This window comes from Carcharhinus amblyrhynchos, chromosome 26 (genome assembly GCF_965287045.1).
Source record: "Carcharhinus amblyrhynchos chromosome 26, sCarAmb.v2.hapA, whole genome shotgun sequence".
NCBI classification, from domain to species: domain Eukaryota; kingdom Metazoa; phylum Chordata; class Chondrichthyes; order Carcharhiniformes; family Carcharhinidae; genus Carcharhinus; species Carcharhinus amblyrhynchos.
Genome location: NC_137349.1, coordinates 18,914,242 through 18,937,639, shown reverse-complemented (window position 1 = coordinate 18,937,639; position 23,398 = coordinate 18,914,242). Strand labels below are relative to the sequence as shown.

At 43.5% G+C, this 23,398-nt stretch overlaps 1 protein-coding gene across 3 annotated transcripts in view; it reads right to left on the bottom strand.

Annotated features, from left to right (window-relative positions):
* Positions 1–23,175, bottom strand: part of mfsd12a (major facilitator superfamily domain containing 12a) — a 61,295-nt gene extending 38,120 nt beyond the window's left edge. For 2 of the 3 annotated variants that reach the window (XM_080212733.1, XM_080212734.1), the window contains exon 1: positions 22,569–23,174. In XM_080212733.1, coding sequence (XP_080068859.1) covers positions 22,569–22,833 — 265 coding nt within the window. In that variant the 5' untranslated portion in view covers positions 22,834–23,174. Of the gene's footprint in view, positions 1–22,568 lie in introns of all 3 variants that reach the window. The other variant, XM_080212735.1, reaches the window with a different exon arrangement.
* Positions 23,176–23,398: the final 223 nt, after the last annotated feature.

Sequence of the window (23,398 nt, the reverse complement as noted above, 5' to 3'; positions counted from 1 at the left end):
AAAGTCACCAAAGATTGATTAAACCCCAGTGCACAATGACCAACATCCTAGGGTACTTAAAGAAATAGCTCAAAAAAAAATAGTGAATGCATTGGTGGCTCTCAAGATTCTATAGAATCTAGAACAGTTCCTATACAGATTGGAGGGTAGCTAATGTAACCCCACTATTTAAAAAAAGGGAGGTAGAGAGAAAATAGGTAATTATCAAGTAGTAAGTCTGACATAGTAGAGGGGAAAGTTAAAGAATCCATTATTAAAGCATGGTGGCACAGCGGTTAGCACTGCTGCCTCACAGCTCCAGGGACCTGGGTTCGATTCCCAGCTTGGGTCACTGTGTGGAGTCTGCACATTCTCCCTGTGTGGTTTCCTCCCACAGTCCCACTTGGTGAGGTGCACTGGCCATGCCAAGTTCTCCCTCAGCGTACCCAAACAGACACTGCAATGTGGCGACCAAGGGATTTTTACAGTAACTTCACTGCAGTGTTAATATCAGCCTATTGTGACACTAATTTAAAAAAAAACTTTAGAACAAAACAGTGGCAGGATTGGACAGAGTCAAAAGATTTACGGAAGGGAAATCATGCTTGACAAATCTATTAGGATTCTTTGAGGATGTAACTAGTAGAGGGGGAGCCAGTGGATGTGGTTTATTTGGACTTTGACTTTTGACAAAGCCCCACACAAGGAGATTAATATATAAAATTGAGGATGGGATTGGGGGTAGCACAGATGGACAGAAAACTGGTTTGCAGACATGAAACAGTAGGAATAAATGTTTTTTTTTCAGTTGATATGCAGTGACTAGCGGAGTATTGATTGCTCTTCCTCTTCTGGAGATGTACGATGGAAGCATCTTTTAGTTCCCGGAGGAATGGATCCTTGTTTCCAAAGGACTGGAACAACTGTGAGAATCATAGAACCCTACAGTGCAGAAAGAGGCCCTTCGGCCCATCGAGTCTGCACTGAATACAAACCCACCCAGGCCCTACCCCCATATCCCTACATATTATACCCACTAACCCCTCTAACCTACACATCCCCAGACACTAAAGGGGCAATTTCTTAGCATGGCCAACCAACCTAACCCACACATCCTTGGACTGTGGGAGGAAACCCACGCAGACGAGGAGAACGTGTAAACTCCACACAGGCAGTGACCCGAACCGGGAATCGAACCTAGGACCCTGGCAGCTGGTGAAGCAGCAGTGCTAACCACTGTGCTACCATGAGCTTTTTGATAAGTACAGGACCAGCAGCTTTGTGGATCTCTGCAGGTATGGCATCTGCCCTTGGACAGCTGGCTGACAGCTTTCGTGACTTCACCTACTACCGGTGGGTCATCCATGGCGCTGTTGATAATCGACCTGGGGAATCCTGTCTATTACCCCATCGTTAGCAGGTGACGGTCGGTTGAGATGGCTTCGAAGTGTTCAGCCCATCCCTGCAGGATTTGAGCCCTCTCTGTAATGAGAGTTGTACCATCTGTACTCAGGAGGGGGGAAATCCCAAGAGACTGAGGTCTGTAGAGCAGTGTTGAGGGCTTCATAAAACCGTTAAGTCGTTTGTCAGCGTATTCCTGTATTTCATTCTGCCTGGGTGCTCAGCCAGGCATCCTGCATTTTACACACAGTTTATTCTGGGCTAGCCTGTGAGCACTGGTAAAAGCATTTTTCTGGTCAGCTGATGGGTCGTTCTGACTGGCCCGATGAAGGTGTTTTTCAACAAATAGAGCCTGTATCTCCTCATTCTCATCGAGCCAGTCATGCTGCTTGTGGGTAGGGGGCCCGAGCATCTTCAGTGCAGATGTATGACAGTATCCCTGAAGTGTCCCCAGTCGTCCTCAGTGCTGCCTGCAAGGTGTAGGTCATCAAGCTTGATTTCTAAGTCTTCAACCAGTGCTAAAGCTATGCAAGTATGTGACAACTGAGGAAACTCTCTGCTCTCCATCATGGGAAAAACCCTCAACAGTGCTGCTAAATCGTCTGGTCACTCATCTGGAGTTGGGCCTGCTTCCAGAGTCACAGTGTGGCTTCTGCAAAGATCACAGAACTATTGACATGATTTTTTGCTGCGTGCCAACTCCAGGAAGAGTGTCAGAAGCAGAATTGCGAGCCCTACGCAACCTTTGTTGACCTTGCTAAAGCCTTCGACACTAAGGCGACAAGGCCTGTGGAGGATCGTGTCAAAGTTCAGCTGCCCCCCACCCCCAGATTCAATCAGATGGTACATCAGTTCCATGATGGCAGAGAATCCTGAGGCATTCCCAGTCACCAATGGTGTCAAACAGGGCTGTGTGCTCACACCCACACTGTTCAGCATGATGTTTACTGCCATGCTGAATGGTGCTTTCCAGGACAGTATTGCTGGAATCAGTCTCAAGTACAGAGCGGATGGGAAGCTCTTCAACCTATTACAAAATGAAGGAGACTGTTCTGAGAGACTTCCTCTTTGCCGATGACTGCCCTGTATACTGGCTCAGAGCCAGAGGTGCAAGTCAGTATGGACAAATTTTCCACACCGCGTGACAACTTTGGACTCACCATCAACATTAAAAAAAGACCGAAGTCATGCGCCAGCCTACCTCATGCACTGTACACAGAACTCACAATCAAAGGGAAGAAACTACAGGCAGTGGACCAGTTCACTCATCTTGGCAGCACCCTCTCCCAAGCAGTGACTATTAATGCAGAAGTTGCCTGCAGAATAGCAAAGGCAAGTTCTGCTTTTGGTAGACTGTGCTCCGCTGTATGGGAACATCGAGGAATCAGCCCAGCAACAAAAAAACTGAAGATCTACAGCGCTGTGGTACTCACTAGCCTCCTGTATGCCTGTGAAATTTGGACTGTGTATTGAAGGCATGCAAAACAGCTCAATCATTTCCACATGACTTGTCTTCACAGAATATTACGCACCTGATGGCAAGACAAAGTATCAGACACCAAAGTTCTCTAGAGCAAGTCTACCATCAGTCCACACACTGCTGATGAGGAGATTGCAGACCTGGTGAGCAGGTCATGTCATCTGTACGCCAGATGAGCGCATATCCAAGCAGCTCCTTTTTGGGGAACTCTGCTGGAAGGTGCTCACATGGGAGGGCAGAAGATACATTTCAAAGACACACAAGGCCTCCCTGAAGTCGCCTGACATAGACACGACCACCCAGGAAATGCTGGCACAAAACTGCCCTACTTGGGTTGTCAAGGTTACAAAGGAAGGGGTATTGCTGAAGCACAACTTAAAAGCACAAGCTGTGCAAGTCCAGCAGAGTTCCCCAAAAAGGAGCTGCTTGGATATGCACTCATCTGGCATACGGATGACATGACCTGCTCACCAGGTCTGACTCTCCTCATCAGCAGTGTGTGGACTGATGGTAGACTTGCTGTAGAGAACTTTGGTGTCTGATACTTTGTCTTGCCATCAGATGCGTAATATTCTGTGAAGACAAGTCACGTGGAAATGATTGAGCTGTTTTGCATGCCTTCGATACACAGTCCACATTTCACAGGCATACAGGAGGACAGTGAGTACCAGTGCAACAACTACAGTGCCCGCACAAGTCTGTCCAATATGTGCCAGAACATTCCATGCCCGAATCGGCCTCAGTCATCTTCGGACACACTGCATTCAGCCTCAAAAATGACTAGTGATGACGAAGGACGAACAACAGTGGACTTTCACAGAGATCAGTGCTGGGACCCCAAATATAATGATTTATATGGGGGAACTAAGTGCAATATTGCTAAATTTGCAAATGCAAAGGCCGGGTGTGTGAGCTGTGAGGAAAACACAGATCCTTCAGTGTGATTTGGACAAGTTGAGTGAGTGGACAAGTGAATGGCAGGTGCAGTATAGTTTGGATAAATGTGAGGTCATCCACATTGGGAGCAAAAATGGGAAGGCAGATTACTATCAGAACGGCCATAAATTAGGAGCAGAGTAGAATGTGCAATGAGGCCTGGACTAGATAGGGTAGATGGCATAAGGATGTTCCTAATGGTGAGGGGTTTAGAACTACGGCAGGGCAGACTGTATAGGACAGATGAGGAGAAATTTCTTCACGCAGACAGTGGTCAGTCTGTGGGATTGACTACCACAGAAAGCAGTTGAGGCCAGAACATTGTATGTTTTGAAGAAGCAGGTAGATACATGCCGTGTGGATGAACATGAAGATCATGTATCCAAATATTCATTTCACCTATTCAATGGTTTTTCTTTTTGGTTCCCACACCACTTACTTTTGGTACCACAATGTACAAAGAAGAACAAAGACAGCCTGGGAAACAGGCCCTTCGGCCCAACGAGCCCACGCCGCCATCTTAACACCACCAGTCCCCCCCCCTCCACCCATGACCCTTGTCTAATGTTTTATGGCCATCCACATTGAGGGAAACTAATTTAGGGACAACTTATTACTGCCACTCAGCCTAACAGCACATCTTTGGGGTGTGGGAGGAAACCGGAGCACCCGGAGAAAACCCATGCAAGCACGGGGAGAATGTGCAAACTCCCACAGACACCGGCCCAAATCCATGTGTCTGCACAGCAATCAGTGATAGTCACTGAGCTGTCGTCTTGCCCAGTATCTGGTCCAGTTTAGGCACACACTAACAACATGAAGCACTAGGTCAATCTCGAACAACCAAGAGCAGCCCAAGTACGACCCATCGCGTGTATGCCCCTCGTTGGACACAAGGCGGACCGACTTAAAACCTGTGAATGAAAAGGGAAAAAAAAACATTATTGTACCATATCCATTTACCTTACCACGTACTGGGGAACATGGGAAAAGGCTTAAAAAGATGAGAGAGGCAAGTTTTTTTTTATATACACAAGGGTGTTAAGTGCTGCCAGAGGAGGAGGTGGTAGCAGCAGATACATGAATAGGCAGAGAATAGAGGGATACAAAAAGTGCATAAGGCAAAAGGTCTAAGTTTAGAAAGATGTCATGTGACAGCACAGGCTTTGTTGGCCTGCTCCTGTGCTGTTCAATGTACCAATTTTGGGGATTCTTTTTTCTTTCAATAAAGTGACCTCTATCAATTATAACGGTCATATCATTGTTCAGGAAAATTGTTGCTTTAAATGGAGAACTTCAACGGTGAACTTGTCATAGTTGCTCATTCCAGTTATGTCCAGAATATGACTCTGAACCACAGCAAGACCCACACCCGACATGGACATTTCAGTGCCGAGTTAAAATAGCAAAGCCCAATATACAACAACTGCTGAGTGTAATGAAAAGGCTGGAATTTCCCAGCCAGTGGAATCTTCTGGTTCTGAGAAAGTAAATGGAAATATGAAAAAAAAAAATCAGGACCGGAAGGTCCCAGCAATTCCAAGTGACCAAAATTTCTCCAACGTCACTTTAGAGGAGGAATTTCAGTTCTCAAATTCTGTTTTTACCTCTTGACGGTTAATGAGGGAAAAAGAAAAATCAGCCAATAAAGAACAATGGCCACTGGAAGGTAGGAAGCCTTCCCAGGTTTAAGCAGCTGTTGCTAGCATGGATTCCCCAGGGAAAAATGTTTTTCCTCCAGGCCTCAATAAATCTTGAGGACTTATAAGCTAACAACCAATACAACAGCAGTGCTGGCTGTTAAATTTACAGTCACTTAGTAAATGTAGCGTGTGTGGCACTAACTTCCTCAGACAAAGCCTCTGGGGTCAGGGCCTGTTTGAAGTTAACTACTCTCTGAGCATGACAAATGTGGTGGCAACAGCATTTATACACAGCAGAGCAGGAAACACGGTGAACAAGTTTTCTCTAAGGAGATTTTTTTCTTAAAAAAGGTACAGCCATACAAAAAAAAGGCTGAGAATTCATTAAGTAGGGCAAGAATGGTGAAGGAGTGGGATAGGAATACGGAGGAGTTTGAACAAAGAATTTAGGCTGGAATCAAGGCGGGAGGGGGGTGGTTATAGGAGGTAGTACAGAGCTCAAGAGGGATTTATAGACCAACTCCAAATTTTGTTTATCAAGAGAAGAGGGAGCCAGTGGAGGTCAGATGGTAAGGATGATGCTAGACTGACTGTACAAATACAAACAAGATTGGGAAATGGAACCTTCAGTGTCCTTAAAAAAAGGAAGTTACTGTGGTCATGTTCAAAAGGAGCAGAATATTAGAAATTAAATTGCCACACGTTTTGATGACTAATGGTTCAGCAAATTACACTGTACTTTCTGTGCCAATGACTGTGCAGAGCAGGGGCACAGCAAGTTGAAAAAAAAATAGCCATAGACACCTTCAGTGTAATGTGTGTACTTTCTTTGAAGTAGCAACTGCTGGGAAATCCATAGTGCAACACAGCAAGGCAGCCAGAGACAATGTTCTGAGCAACCCAGACATCAGTTTCTAAGAGAGTGAGTTGCAGGAATACAAGCTGCCATCTTATTGTCGTGCAAGGTCTCACGACAACGAAGCATCCGATATTAAAAGGATTACACACAGTGCCCAGCATACCTTCTAATTGCTCTACTCTCGTTCTACGCTTCTAAAATTTCACTCAAACACTCTAACAAGGTTTTAATTCAATTTCTTACAGATTTGGCACCCATCCATTTGATTCTGTCTACACTTCCTGCTGCCTCAGCAAAGTAGCTAGCATAATTAAGGACCCCGTCCACCCAAGACACATTCTTTCTACCTTCTTCTGGGTCGGGAAAAAGTACAGAAGTTTGAGGTCAGAACCAACCAGCTCAAGAACAGCTTCTTCCCTGGCTGCTGTCAGACTTTTGAATGGACCTACCCTTACATTAAATTGCTTTATCTCTACACCCTAACTATGACTGTAACACTACATTCCCTTCTCTATGAACAGTATGCTGTGTCTGTATAGCATGCAAGAAGCAATACTTTTCACAGTATGTTAATACGTGTGGCAATAATAAAAATCAAATCAAAACAAACATTGCTGACTAACAGCCCCAATCGTCAGAGCTACCCAGTTGTGACCCACCTGCACCAATGCCCTCCTCCTGCACTCCACAAAATATATCCCTGTTACATACTGGGAAATGGACATGTTTGTGTGTGAATAATTGAAAAGAGACAGTTAAGACTGCAAAGTTTAAAAAAAAAATCAAAGGGGGTGCATGTGAAAGCAAACATGAAGTGGATGTGAGCCCAGCTAAGATGAGATACCATTTAGCATAATTAAAATTTGCATTAAAAAATAGGGAGGGTGAATTAGCTGTTGCATCTCCAAGTAAAATATTACAAACTGGCAAATATCAAATCAGTAAAGCAAAAAAAAAAATTGAGCCAAAAGTAGTAGTCATAAAAACCATGAAAGATTTTTATATTCTGAGAAGGGAACTTCTAAACAACATATTTAGATCATGAAAGAGATTGGAAGCTGTATGGGTAGAAATTGCCATATTGCCTGCTCCTAATTCTTACATCCTGAAGAATGCTCTGTGCTTAGAGAAACAGAAAATAAAAGCAGGAGCAGGCCAAAAAGGCCCTTGGACCTGCTCTGTCATTCTTTGTGAAAGTTATAAAAGAAGCAGAGAGTGTGTCCTGGCCACCCTCAGGTGAAGCGTGTTTTATCTGCAAGGTTTCGATACAATTTTGGATTTTCATTACCAAGTGAGAGATAAGCCCTGTGAAATACTCTCCTGCACCAGTGGATGTCTTACAGAAAAATCTATAGGGACTGTTGCCAGAAAACAGGTGTTTAGCTCCAAGCAGAAATCTTTTGGAAAATGCTTGTAGGATTGCTTTTAATTGTGTAAATGTAACTATGTAAGTTGTTAATAAATGTTTTAATTTAACAAAATAACCAAAAAAGTAGTTTTGCAAGTCTTGGGCTCGACTTCAAAACATCTCAATACAAATTTGTTGGTGATAGCTTGTCCAAGTTTCCCTTTGGAATTTGGGCAGCTCAGTATTACCACCTGCCACATAACAGCTCTCATTCATGAGCCCGCAATTAACTTTAAAGTTCCACTTTAACACTAAACTGGTGACAAATGCTTTAAAAACAGTTTAGCTCCATTGTGAATGGTGACAGTGGTTAGCACTGCTGCTTCACAGCGCCAGAGACGTGAGTTCTATTCCTGACTCCAGTCACTGTGCGGAGTTTGCATGTTCTCTCCATGTCTGTGGGTTTCCTCTGGATGCTCCGGTTTCCCTCCCACAGTCAGGAAGATGTGCCGGTTAGGGTGCATTGGCCATGCTAAAAATTCTCCCTCAGGTGTGCCCGAAGAGGTGCGATAGTGTGGCGACTAGGGGATTTTCACAGTAACTTCATTGTAGTGTTAGTGTTGATGTAAGCCTACATGCGACACTAGTGAATAAAAAAAATTTATGATTGTGTAATTCAATTTATAGCCATTCTTTCCCAATGCTTCCCCTCCCTCCCCCACAAACCAAAGTTTCTTGGTGGCACAAGGCAGCCAGTTATTGATGAGAATCAGTGGTTTACAGCATGGAAACAGACCCTTTGGCCCAACTTGTCCGTGCTGCTTTTTTTTTTAAAAGAAAAGCCTTTAAGCTAGTCCCAATTGCCTGCATTTGGCCCATCTCTCTCTCTATTCCCATCCTACCCACATAACTGTAAATGCTTTTTAAAAAGACAATTGTACCCACCTCTTACTACCTCTGGCAGCTTGTTCCAGACACTCATCACCCTCTGGACACCTTAATCTCTCCTTAAAATATACCCTTTAGGCTTTAGAAAAGATGTTGACTATCTACCTTATCTACAGCCCTCATTATTTTACAGACCTCCGTAAGATCACCTTTCAGCCTCCTATGTTCCAGAGAAAGGAAGAAGTCCCAGTCCATCCAGCCTCTCCTTAACTCAAGCCATCAAGTCTCGGTAGCATCCTAGTAAATCTTTTCTGCACTCTTTAATTCAACAATATCCTTTCTATAAATAGGGTGACCAGAGTTGTACATAGCCATAACAATATTTTGTATATCTTCAACAAGACGTCCCAACTCCTGCATTCAATATTCTGTAAGAAGTCTAACAACACCAGGTTAGAGTCCAACTAGTATTTGACTACCAAATAAACTGGTTGGACTTTAACCTGGTGTTGAGACTTCCTATGTTTACCCCAGTCCAACGCCAGCATCTCAACATCATTCAATAGTGCTACCAATGAAACCAAGCATGTGTGAAAGGATTTAAGCTTTCAATGCAGTTGATACTCTGGGCGTGAATGGGCCAATCAATGCTGTTAATTAGTACTTTTCTTCTGATAGTTTTGGGCCTCATTTAGTACAGCAACAGTAGATGAAAACATTGTACCAAGTTAGGATGAATACTGACAACATGTAGTTATGCTTAAAAAGATACTGTAATCTCAATAGAATTGTTATTCAGCAAGTTTCATATTAAATAAAAATGTTTTTTAAACAGAAATATTTTGAGAGAAAAATAAAGAGTGATGGAGCAAGAAAGCTCAAAAGCAAAAACAATTGCAAATCCCTGGATTAGCTACAACTTCCATAAGATGACACCATTGCTGCCACATATTCAGGTTAAAGGAACACAAAGTAGTAATGGAGTTCTGCATGTTTGAGTTTTGATCAGCAGCCAAGAAAGTTTGAACAACTCCAAAAACAAAAAACAAGAAAGGCTCAATTTTAAGACAACATTCCATCAGTGTTCCACTGGAGAGTCCCATGGAAACCAAAATCTGCCAAGCGATGACAACTAAACATCCAAAGGGTTCTGACGACAGCACAATATCCTCCTTCCATGACCACTCAAAATTCCCCTTCATCTGTAACTTCCTCCAGCCCCAAGGCCCTCCTTTTACACTGCTCCAACTTTAACCCATAAAGGAGAGTGTAGGTGCTTAGTTTCATCTCTGGCAATTGATCTGTTGCTTGGCCTCAAGCAACAAAATTGTTCTCCCCAAACTTCTCTGCCTCTATGGCCAAGGCAGTCCTGAAAAGCCAACTCTGGTCAAGCTTTTTGGGTTACCTTTCATAATATCTCCTTTGCAAGCTTAGTGAAAATTCAGCTTGACAATATTCCTACAAAAAAAAAAGTAACTTGAAACTTTTTACTGTGCCAAACAGGTGGTGACTCAAGTCCTGGGCAATAAAACCATTTTTTTTAAAAAGACGACAGAATTATTTCTATAATGCCTGAAAACTACACGTATAAACAAACAGTCTAGTTTGTAAAATCAACTGCCTGAGCATGCCGAGAGATTCTTCGATGTAGTGCCTTGTGTTAAACCTCAATTATGCTTAGTTCATACAACATTCAATAAGTTTTCACCAGCCAAGCCGCCGGTCTCTGTATATCCAGACCATGGACAATCTTAACACCCACAAAGACACCCAGAATTAGATAAACCATACGCTGAGACTGTTACTTTTCCCATTTTAAATAAAAAGAGCATACATTGCAGGTAATTGCTACTTTGTAAAAAGTTCTTTTGACATTTGAAACTGCCACAGATCCCAGAGTTTTCCCCAATGTTAGAAATCTGAGAACTGCATTGTGCATTCCATTACCAATAATTTATCATATTGTTTACAAATAGCTTCAATATCCCCATTTTCAGAAAAGTCAGTATATAGACCATGCGCAGCGATGTTCAATACAGACAGCTGGGGACATTTTTGAAATGTCAGCTTGACAGTTATAAATAGGAAACACAGTGCCAAGAAAATCATCTTAAACGAGACCAAAACAGGGAGGTAAAAGATGACTGGGGAAGATAAAACTGCAAATGACAATCTGAACTGAAAAAGCAACTTTTGCATTGCCAACAGGATGTATGCAATTTTATACATTTTAATCTTGCCCATCTGGACAGAGAACAAAAAGTAATTCACATCACCTGGCTCCTTGGCTATTTGAACAACTCTGCTAAGTTTCAACATCTCTCTCTCTCACCCTCAAATATGCCCAAGACAAGGGCTGACTGCTTATCCGTTTCAGGATCATGTCTGAGGTTACACCATGATTCACTCAAGAAGCTGTCAAATGGTTCCAGGATTACATCAGCATGCGAAACTCAAAAAAAGTGATGACCTTGAGATCTATTTCAAATTGTACTCAAATAGCCAGAGTTCTAGACATTGCAGGAAATCCCCAGGTAATTTTCCAGAACCCACTGGACAGTGTGTATAATATTTCCACACAAAAGATGACAAACTGGGGATTTTTTTTTAAGTTAAAGATGTACGTTATTCAGTCTTGGAACATGAGCATTACATTACCCATTCCAACTGACAGGGAGGCTGAGCCCACAGCCTATGTCAACAGAGCACTTCCTTTCCCTCTTTCTCTTCCCCCCCAAAAAGCAATTGAAAAACAATGGCTTGCTCAGCCATTTTAGACATCAAGTTGGCCATTCTCAAGGTCAGGCGAGAGTCAACTACATTGCTATGGATCTGAAGTCACGTTTAGACCAAGTTAGCCAATGAAGGCAGATATCCTATCTTCATGGACATCGAACCAGATAAGTTCTTACAACAATCCAGTTACCAATAATGAGACCGAATTCACTAAATTCTGCCAATGGTGGAACTTGAAACTTGTCTTCAGAGTGGACTAGGTCTCTGGATTAATAGGTCACTAACATTGCCAGCTAGTTGCTGCAGCCTAGCAGTTGAAGTTGGCTTGGGGGTGGTGGGGGAGAGGGATAAAACGCAATTGGTCTGGAGATGAAACAGTCACCTGAGAACACGGCACTAATCCAAGAGGAACCTTCCAGAACATTCATGGAATGAAAGGTTTCTTTTTTAAAAAAAGAAAAACAAAACAATAGCAAGCTTCACAGCAGTAAATCTGCAAGTGTAGCTGGAGATTGAAACAAGGTCAGCAAGTATACTTGGCCGTGCGAGCGAGTAGAATATCAAAGGAGCCTTTCTGCACTGGATTATAGAAAAGTTTCCTCAATAAATAAATAACCCTTTTTAATCATTTATCCAGGAATGCGAACATTCCATTCAAAGCAAAACAGTCTTAAATTTTAATGCGATTTGTTTAGAAGTGAGAAGATTTTGTGGCTCTTGGTAATGGCAGCAAGGTTAGAAAACACTGCAAGTTAAAACCACAAATTTCCGTGGTTGTCAGCAAACCATATTGTGCAAGAGAAAACAGTAGATTGTATTCGTCTTTATATTAAAGAGGGAATAGCAAAATGTCTCAGGTATCAGTGTGTGAGCTGCTAGGATTTGTTATAATAGAACTGAAAATATGCCATAGTGCAGCAGTGGCCAACATACAGCCCATGAGACATTTGATAAAGATAATCTTCAATTTCACTTTCCCGCCTTATTTCCCATATCAGTGACAGTGGTTGGCACTGCTGCCTCACAGCGCCAGGTTCAATTCCCAGCTTGGGTCAGTGTGGAGTCTGCATGGGTTTCCTCCCACAGTCCAACAGACATACTGGTTAGGCGTGTTGGCCATGCTAAATTCTCCTTCAGCATACCCAAACAGGTGGCAGAGGATTTTCCACAGTAATTTCATTGCAGTGTTTATAAGCCTACTTGTGACAATAAGCTTAGAAAAAAATCGTCAATTCCCTTACTGATTGGGGGGAGAAAAGCATCTCCCCATCTTGAACATAGAGACCCAGCCTCTACAGTAAACACAGTCACAATAAAAAACTTGAGCAAATTTTAATAAAACCTCCATCCTTATTATTCAGTAAGAAGTCTCTTAATAACAGGTTAAAGTCCAACAGGTTTATTTGGAATCATGAGCTTTCAGAGCACTGCTCCTCCTTCAGATGGGTGATCACCACCTGATGGAGCAGTGTCCTGAAAGCTCATGATTCCAAATAAACCTATTGGACTTTAACCTGGTGTTGTGACCTCTTACTGTTTACCCCAGTCCAGTGCCAGCACCTCCACATGGTTTATTATTCAGCATTGAGAGAACATAATACAGAGCAGATTAAAAATTGTTTAGGGCAGTACTAGAGAAGTAATAAAAGGTTTTTATTTTCCCAAAGTAACATTTCTAGATTTCCTTCATGATCTTTAAAAAAAAAAGCTGTGTTATGAAACAAAAAAGTGAATTTGAAAAGGCTGCGTGGATGTTGTGGTTAGAGTCCAACTAGTTTATTTGATAGTAATCTTACAAGCTTTCGGAAATCGTGTTCCTTTGTCAGGTGTGTGGAAGGAAGGTGTGGAACTGTCCACATACCTGATGAAGGAACACCATTTCCAAAAGCTTGTAAGACTACTATCAAAAACTGGTTGGACTCTGACCTGGTGTTGAGACTTCTTACTGTGTTTACCCCAGTCCAACCCCAGCATCTCTACACCATGTTGTTGTGCAGTGGGTGCCATCCCTGTCAGAGTCAGGAGCTCTGGGTTCACGTTTCCCCTCAGAACCTGATGGCCAAAGGATAATGTGTGCTTGATCTGGCCAAACACGTTAAGCAACAACCTCAAAATCCTCAAAAAGAGAGAGAGAGAGAGAGAGAGAAAAATAGGCCTGTGCCTAAATGGCAAGCTGCTCAACATCCCACTTGTTTACTTCTTGTGGTCAGAATTAACAGGAAAACAGAAGGAAACGTGTAGTCTGTGGAAATTTAAAGATTAGAATAAAAATGCCACAAGACCTGGAAATTTATACAAGCAATCAGATCCAGCCAAAAACAGGCATCAGACAAATAAACCCACCTACACAAAAAAAAAAATCACCTTTTACGAGTGACCGATAAAGCTGAACCTAAGACTATGGCCCAAAATCAGACGAAACAGGAACAGATGTAGGCGGTCTATTTTTAGACTAATTAGAAATCAAAAGCAGACCTGAAACCAATCATATCATTTGTGACATTTGGAATCAATTGCCATTTAAGTTTGTTTACTTGGTTTGACGCAAAAGATCAGGACTTAGGATTCCAATCATCTGAAATTGTTACTTTCACATTGTATTTTAGTTCTCCCTTTGCACCATTCTTGCCCTGCTCTCCCATCTGTGCTACTGAATAAAGGGGGCAAAAAAAAAATGGCAGAGGGATGCATTGTCCCAATCTTCCTCCTTGGCCATGCTGCCATCTGGTAGCTTTAAGAAAATACTCAAGACAGACCTGGATCCTGAACTTCACTCTAGTGACGTTGTTCTATTTAGGACAAAAACGTGTTGCACCACTGGTCAAAAATACACTCCTGAACAAACTGTTCCTTCCAAGCGTACAGTTAAATGAACTGTGTGTGTACTCATACTCCAGTCACTGAAGGCAAGCATGCAGTAACAAAAGGCAAATGCTGTGTTGGCCTTCATAATAGGAGGATTCGAGTACAGCAATGTCTTAATGCAACTTTAAAGGACTTTGGTGAGGTCACACTTGGAATAGTGCGTGCAGTTTTGGCCTCCTTATTGGAGGAAGGATGTCCTTGCTCTAGGAGGGAATGCAGAGAAAGGTTTACCAGAGTGATTCCTGGGATGGAGGGACTGATGTATGAGCAGCAAGTTGTTCAAATTGTACTTGCTGGAGCTCAGAAGAATGGTTGGGGGGTGGGGTGGGGGGAAATCTTATAGAAACCTATTAAAAAACCTAACAGGACAATGGAATTCGTTACCACAGAAAAGTAGTTGAGGCTTGTTCTGCCATTCATTATATTCAATCTCTCTCACCACCATCGAGTTGGATGATCAGTCATGATCATAAAGACCAAGTGGCCTCCTCTTGCTCCTGTTTAAGTGTATTAGTTAACATCTGCACAATGTTTAATCGGGGACTAAGGATGCTGTCAAATATTTCTAAACCTCAGAAGCCCCAAGGCAGGAATCAATTTAGCCAATTGAACGTTCTCTGCCATGGCAACTTTGTCTTTTTATTCCTGATGACCCAACCTTTTACACCACTGCTTTTCGTGTATTTACACTCTTCAAATATCCATACAAAATTCTTTCAAGTTCTTGCAAAAATCAGCTACAATATTAACTAGGTCAGTCCATATAATTAGACGAAAAGTTCACATTCCCTTCAAAACGAAAGCAAAAGTATACATGGACAAATGAAAGACAAAAAAAAGGTGCAAGAGGACAAAACATAGCTGTTGAAGAGGTACATTGCTTTAGAACCCTGGAATAATTACTGTACAGGAGACAGCTATTTGGCCTGTTGAATGCAGCAGCTCTCTGCAAGAATAATCCAGCTGTCCACCATCACCATTTCCACACAGCCCAAAAATATTTTCCTTCAAGGAATTATCCAATTTCTTTTTGAAAGTCACAACTAAAATCTACCTCCTTCACCCCATCAAGCCACGCACTTCAGATCAAACACTCGCCGCTCACAGCTTGGCAAATGAATCACTTACTTTGTTGCCATCCAGCTCTCAACCCATCTGCAAAGAAAAAAGGGTTTTGCCTCAACTACGTTGCCCAAACCCCACAATGAATTCCTGTGTCAAACACAATAACCCAACTTCTCCAATCTATCCACATAATTGAAGTTTCTCACCCCTGGAATAATTCAAGGAAAATCTTTTCTCTATCCTTGGCAACATCTTCACATCCTTCCTGAAGCACAATGCCCAGACTCAGAACACATTTGTCCCAGTTTAGGCTTAGCCAGATTTTTTATTTTAAAATCATGGCTTCCTTACTTTTACTTGCTCTCAAGTTGCTGTGCCACCTTCAATGGTTTGTGCCTATACACAGCATCCACCCACCCACCTCCCAATCTTGGGATGTCTGTTCTTGCACCCCCTAAAAACTTTTGTTACCAAGGTACGGCTCTTTTGTTTCCAATAAAGGGTTTCTGATGTCGGGAAACTAGATGAGTTACTACATTGGTGATAAGAATAAAGAAAAAAAGATTCCCTTTTCCAGACAGCCTCTGTAAGTCTCTGGTAAAGAAAAGCAATTATGCCTCATTTTTGAGAGACTCGAACCCCATGATGCCAATGGGGACAACTGAGTCCAAATGTACAGAGCGCATGCACTACATCTTGTGTTAACAAGGGAGATGAAAAACAATACTTGATTGTGTGCAGGATCCTGACCTTCAGCATTATTAAAAAGTCTGACGTATTTTGAAAACTTAATGAGCCAGTAGACCTGGTGAAAAACCATGGTAACCCAAAACCCTGTTATATTCCAACGACAAATGGTAGTCATGTGGAGATGCTGGCATTGGACTGGGGTAAACACAGTAAGAAGTCTCACACCACCAGGTTAAGGTCCAACTGGTTTATTTGGTAGCAAAAGTCACTACCTTTGAGCACTGCTCCTTCATCAGGTAAGTGGGATTTCTGTTCACAGATAGGACATATAAAGACACAAACTCAATTTACAAAATAATGGTTAGAATGAAAGTCTTTTACAGGTGAAGTCTTAAAAACGTACAGACAAATGAGTGGAGAGGGGGTTAAACACAGGTTAAAGAAATGTGTATTGTCTCCAGCCAGGGCAGTTAGTGAGATTTTGCAAGTCCAGGCAAGTTGTGGGGTTACAAATAGTGTGACATGAACCCATGACCCCGGTTGAGGCCATCATCGTGTGGCAAACTTGGCTATCAGTCTCTGCTCAGTGATTCTGCGTTGTCATGTGTCATGAAGGCTGCCTTGGAGAATGCTTACCCAAAGATCAGAGGCAATGCCCGTGACTGAAGTGTCCCCAACAGGAAGAGAACACTCTTGCCCGGTGGTTGTCAAGCGATGTTCATTCATCCATCGTCATAGCGTCTGCACGGTCTCCCCAATGTACCATGCCTCAGGACATCCTTTCCTGCAGCGTATCAGATAGACAATGTTGGCCAAGTTGCAAGAGTATGTACCAAGTACCTGGTGGATGGTGTTCTCACATGATGTGATGGCATCCATGTCATGATCCAGTACGTCTTGAAGAGGTTGCTTTGGCAGGGTTGTGTGTCATGGTCACTGTTCTCCTGAAGGCTGGATAGTTTGCTGCAGACAAATGGTCTGTTTGAGTTTGTGCGGTTGTTTGAAGGCAAGAAGTGGGGGCATTGGGATGGCCTTTGTGAGATGTTCATCTTTAATGACATGTTGGAGGCACCGGAGAAGATGTAGCTTTTCCATTCCAGGGAAGTACTGGATGAAGGGTACTCTGCCTGCTGTGTCCTGTGTTTGTCTTCTGAGGAGGTCGGTGTGGTTTTTTTGCTGTGGCATGTATTAAAACTGTCAATCGATGAATCGAGCACCATATCCTGTTCTTATGAGGGCATCTTTCAGCGTCTGGAGGTGGTTGTGTGATCCTCCTCATCTGAGCAGATCCTGTGTGCACAGAGGGCATGGCTTCTTTAACATGTTAAGGGTGGAAGCTGGAGAAGGAGCATTGAGAGATTATCCATGGGCTTGTGGTACAGTAAAGTGCTGAGGTGACCATCCTTGGAGATGTGTGTCCAAGAATGCAACCAATTCTGGACAGTAGTCCATGGTGAGTCTGATGGTGGAATCATATAGTGGTTTGTGATTGTTGACTATGAGGCCAAAAAGGAAGAAATGTCATTAATGTATAGCATCGGTTGAAGAGATCTTGTTCGAACCTGTGCAAGAAGATGTTGGCATTTTGAGGTGTGAATTTTGTCCCCATGGCTGTTCCATGGGTCTGGAAGAAGAACTGATTGTTGAAGGTGAAGACATTGTGGTCAGATGAAGCGGGTGAGTTGTAAAATTGCATCTGGAAACTGGCAGTTGTCAGCTTTGAGCTCTGACAACCCACAACCCTGCCAAGCAACCTCTACAAGATGTGCCAGATCATTGACATGGATGCCATCATCTCGCACGATAAAATCATCCACCAGGTACATACACTTGCAACTCGGCCAAGGTTGTCTACCTAATACACTGCAGGAAAGAGTGTCCTGAGGCACGGCACACTGGGGAGACCATGCTGATCCTACAACCGATAAATGAACACCACTCAACAATCACCAGGCAAGACTGTTCTCTTCCTGTCGGGGGACACTTCAGTGGTCACAGACATTTGGCCTCTGATCTTCAGGCAAGTGTTCTCCAAGGTGGCCTTCACAACATATGACAACGCAGAGTCGCTGAGCAGAAACTGATAGCCAAGTTCTGCACATGAGGATGGCCTCAACTGGGATCATCGGTTCATGTCACATTATCTGTAACCCCTATGACTTATCTGGGCTTGCAAAATCTCACTAACTGACCTGTCTGGAGACAATACACATCTCTTTAATCTGTGCTTAACCCTCTCTCCACTCACATTACCTTTAAGACTTGATTACCCTGTACAGGCAAAGATTCACATTCCAATCATTTTGTAAATGGAGTTTGACTTTATGTGCCCTGTTTGTGAACAGCACTCCCACTTACCTGACAAAGGAGCAGCGCTCCAAAAGCTAGTGGCTTTTGCTACCAAATAAAGCTGTTGGACCTTAACCTGGCGTTGAGAGACTTTTTACTGTGTATACGCCAGAGATACAGCTCGACTGGGGGAACACACCTTTAAGTTCTTGACCAAGTTATGAAAATTAGAACTGCTTCTAAATGAAATGTTGAGACAGATTGGTATGCAACATAAATAACCAAACTAGCCAAAAAGCAGCCGTTGGGACAATCCAATCTGGATTTGTAAAACAGTTTGATAAATTAGAGAATGCCAAAGAGGGTTCAGGAATTACAGGGGGCATCAGGCAGCCATGTCCTCCTGCTTGGGGGGGGGTGCACTCCATGCAATAATGTCCTCAAAATGGAGACTGCTTCTGTAAACCAGGTGCTAAAAAAAAAGGTACCTCATAATAAGTGGTGCTCCAATAACAGCAGACAAAAGAAAGAAAAACAGTGATGACCCCAAGAGTGTTTAGAGGACACATTCCAGACAGGTGTGGATGCCAAAGGATGATTGCAAGCACTGTCAGAGGGCACAGCCAAAGGCAAAAAAATCTTTAAGAACAGACATAACGCGCTGCCCTATTGAAGGAGCCAAAGCCAGTACCTGATCGTACTAAGATAATTCCTCTTCCAGAGACAGGAACGTTACAACTGAGTCACATCGTTACAAACACTGCCTCTATAATGAAACTACTGGTACACGGTCATCCCTTCAAGATGGACACAATGATCACATCTGTGTCTCAATTACTGGAGAACAGACATACGACTGTCTCCAAATTGGCATCCCACTCGAGGCTGGAAGACTGAGGCCAGACTAGCCACTTACACAGGTGCTCCTTACAAATAAAAAAAGCCCCACAATGGCCCCAGTCATCTACAGGCGACAATTGGCTGGTCTTACACTCATTGTAAGATCCAAACGAGGAGAGATTGGCCAAGATCTACACTGACCCTAATGCCACACCCAGATATTTCAGAGCAAGACCAATTCCATTCTCCCTCTGGGGGGTAGAGGACACTAAACTCAGACACCCAAGAGTTTACATGATACCTGTAGAATGGGCTGTGCCTGCAGTCCCCATTCTTAAATTGGACCATTTTTCTGGGGACAATAAGGCAACAATCAGGTCAAACTTGATTAGGTGTCCCATATCGAAGACCTGTATACAAAGTTAACAGATAGCCAGATGTTCCGAGTTGTACATCAGTCACACTTAATTCAGCTTGAATTGGACAAGTCCTCCCAGAAATGTGACAATCACTACACCAGGAACTATGAGCATATTCACTCATCCTTTGGGGAACCAGACCCAAGGGGTGGCGGGAGGGAGAAAGGAATGACAACGATGGCCACAAAGGACTAGGGGATCATCAGTAGATCCCCCTGTAGGCTTGTTGGAATACGAACACCCTGACTGGATGAACTGCTGCTCATTCAATGGGAAGGGAGCAGCGAAAGATTAAGAAAGATTAAGTTGCTTTAACTGAGACTGTTGTTATAGATCCCAGGGTGCAGAATCCTGACAATACAGAAGGAGGCCATTCAGCCCATTGAGTCTGTACTAAAGATAGTCCCACCCAGGCCTCATTCACACAATCCCATATATTTACCCTGCTAATCCTCCCAACTTTAGGGTCAATCCAGCATAGACAATTAACCTAATCCACATATCTTTGTAGTGTGGGAGCAAACTGGAGCAAGCCCACACAGACATGGGGAGAATGTGCAAATGCCACACCGACAATGACCCAAGGCTGGAATTGAACCCGGATCCCTGGACTGAGGCAGCAGTAATAACCTACAAACTAATTTGCTGCAAGCCATTGGTACAGTTCCGCTTGGTTTCCAATAAAGGGTTTCTGGTGATGAAAAACTGATCTTGGCTGAATATTACAGTTAAATGATATATTCAGCTATCTCAGGAGGATACAAGAAACCCTGCATAGCATTAGGGAGGTCTGATTCTCACCACATTCCAGGGTTTTCACCCAAGGAGACAAAACAAAAAAATTCCTCCCTCAGAAAACATGTCTCACATCTATTCCATCTAGGTTTTACTGAAAGTGTTGAAATTTCCTTAAAACTCTTAGTGCAGTCATTAAGGATGTCGCTATCTTCCCTCAACTTCTCTGCCACATACTATATTTTAAAATTTCCTCCCCTTGTTCCTGACAAGTGGACTGGGGTATTCTCCACACCCTGACAAGCGGGACAGTCCTTGCCCAATTCCACTTGTACCTACGCAGCCACTACTTTGAGCAATTCCCTCAAAAATAAAACACAGGCCAGACCCAAAGTCCCTATTCCCCCAGCCACTCTGGCCTAAATGTAAATCAACCTGCAATATTGGGTTTGCAAACACATCCTTTCCACCACAAATATCCTCTACTTCTATCTCAGACAACTTTTTCTTTCATTCTTGAGTTATGGGCATTGTCGGCAAGGCCAGCTTTCATCACCCAACCTCAAATGAAACACCTTCATGAAGGTGGGTACACCCACAGTGCTGTTAGGGCAGGAGTGCCACAATTTTGACCCAGTGACAATGAAAGAATGGTGAAACATTTCCAAGTCAGCGTGGTTTGTGACCTGGATGACAACTTCCACCTGGTACCATTCCCATGTATTTTTCTGCCCTTTTGCTTTTGGATGGTGTCAGTCACAGGTTCGGAAGGTGCTGTCCAAGGAATCGTGGCCAGTTCCTGCAGTACACTTTGAAGATGGTACACATTCTTGCTACTGTGTATCAGCGGTGGAGGGAGCGAATGTTTGTGAACGGGATGCCAATTGTAAAACAGAATCGCTACAGTGCAGGTGACCATTCAGCCCATCAAGCCTATGTTGACATCAATTCCATCCAGGCCCTATCCCCATAACGTCACATATTTACCTGACGCCAAAGGGGCAATTTACAGTGGCCAATCACCCTAACCCACACATCTTTGGACTAAGAAGAAACCAGAGCACCTGATGGAAACCCATGCAGACAAGATGCAAAATCCACACAGACAGATACTCAAACTGGAATTGAACCCAGGACCCTGGTGCAGCAGTACCAATTGGCAATCAAGCAGGCTGCTTTATCCTTGATAGCATCAAGCTTCAAGTATTGTTGGAGCTGCATTCATCCAGGCAAGTGGAGAGTATTCTTAAGGAAACCTTTTTCCACACACTGCGTGGGTAATGTTTGGAATGCAATGCCTGAGTGAGGAGGAAGCAGGTTCAATTGAAGCATTCATAGAATCTATGGCACAGAGATAGGCCCTTCAGTCCAAACTGGTTCATGCCAACCAGAATGCCCATCTAAGCTAACCCCATTTGTCATTCAGGAACAGGATTAGACAGCTATCTGAAAAGAAAAAGTGTGGTACTATGCCACAGGGAGAAGAATGGAACTGGATGAGTTGTTGACGCAGACACGATGAGCCAAATGGTCCCCTCCGGCACCACACCCATTCAGTGTTGAGGGGAAGTATATATACCCTACCTCAGGTTGTCTGTTACCAAACACATCTATCTATACCTTTTATTCCTGTCTAGATTACTGACTACACTCCCAGCCTCCAGTCTTCCATAAACTGGGGCTAATAATCAAAACATTCATTGTGTTCAAACCCTTTCACGGCCTCACCTACTCCCTATCTCTGTAACTCCTCCAATCTTGGACTTGTCTCAGAGATTGGGGGTGACAGGGAAATGCACATGTGTCTTCAGCTGCTTAGACCCCGATTTCTGGAACACCTCCCCATTATCACTGTCTCTCAAACATCTCTTCGGGCCAATAGGTTAGTCTATGTCCCCCAGTATGTCCACAATTAGAGTTATGCTAATGTTTGTCTTATTACATCCAGCACCTTAAAAGCTAAGCAAGCTGTACAAATGCAACTTATTGCTTCGAGTCCTAAGTTAATTCACTTCCTCGTCTCTCCAGCTACATACAACCTTGGTGTTTAATGTTTAAAGAAACAGTATCGACGCAGAGGGCCTTGAACCTTCAAATTCTACCATTATATAAAATAAACCACACAGAATGAATGAGTTATTTCTAAACCTACCATTGGGTGCATTAGTTCTAAAAATATTAGCAAACTCATGAAGATAGTGACAAGTGTTATCACAAGCACTTAAAACAAAAATCACATCCAATGTTCAAGTGTGAAGGTTATTATGTAAAGACTAAACCGCCACTTTGATTGCTACAAAAACCAAATACTTTCTCTGCGTAAAAAAAAACAGATAGAAAAAAAAAGTGAAATTGGATTTAAACTGATCCCGGCTCTCAAACCAAATACACTCACCAATGAGATGCCACGTCTTTCTCTTGCCATATTTCCCGCAGCCGAGAGTGCGGTCAGACTCGTAGCCGATGAGTGGGGTGCAAATTCCGTCCGCAATCTGCCCGATCAGCAGCAGCACGCCCGCATTGTAGTTATTGATAGCCAGCACCGAGTGGTAATAGACCAGCAGGTAGGTGAACCACATGGAGGCACACAGGTCATTGAGAAAGTGTCCCACCGCGTAGGACAAGCGGACACACACAGGCAGGGAAGACTCATCAGCCATAACATTAAAATGTAGCCAAAAACTAAAGCAAAATGTGACAGAGGAAATTGCGGCGCTCCCTCTGAAACTGACCAGCTCCTTCAGCCAGCTGGGTGTGAAATGAAACCCTCCCGAATAGCAATCCAAACCTTCATTTAAAGGGGGGGAAGAAGAGGTTTCTAAAGCTGTACCAGTGCGTACAGGAAGCCCAGGCTGTTTACATACATTTCACAATGATACATTGTCCTTCCTTGTAGCACTGTCTTGTTTCACCTGCCTCCGCTCCTGCTAATAAATGAGGAGCTGGTCATATGAGCTTCCGAGGCTTGGCCCCCAAGGCCTCGGAAAGGCCGATTGGCATCAAGGGCGGCTCCTCTCTCCGGCAGCCCAATGAGCGAGGGAGCGGGGCGGGACCTCCGCCGGCTGCCTGCCGCTGAAATACAGCACATCCAAACAGGCTGGAGCTGCTGAGAGCTCGACTACCCGCTCTCACCTGGGGAAAAGGGAGGAGGTGTTGGGCATCACAAAACTAGCTCCTAATTCGCCATGGACCGAAACTAAATGGAATCACTAAAGCAGCAAAGCT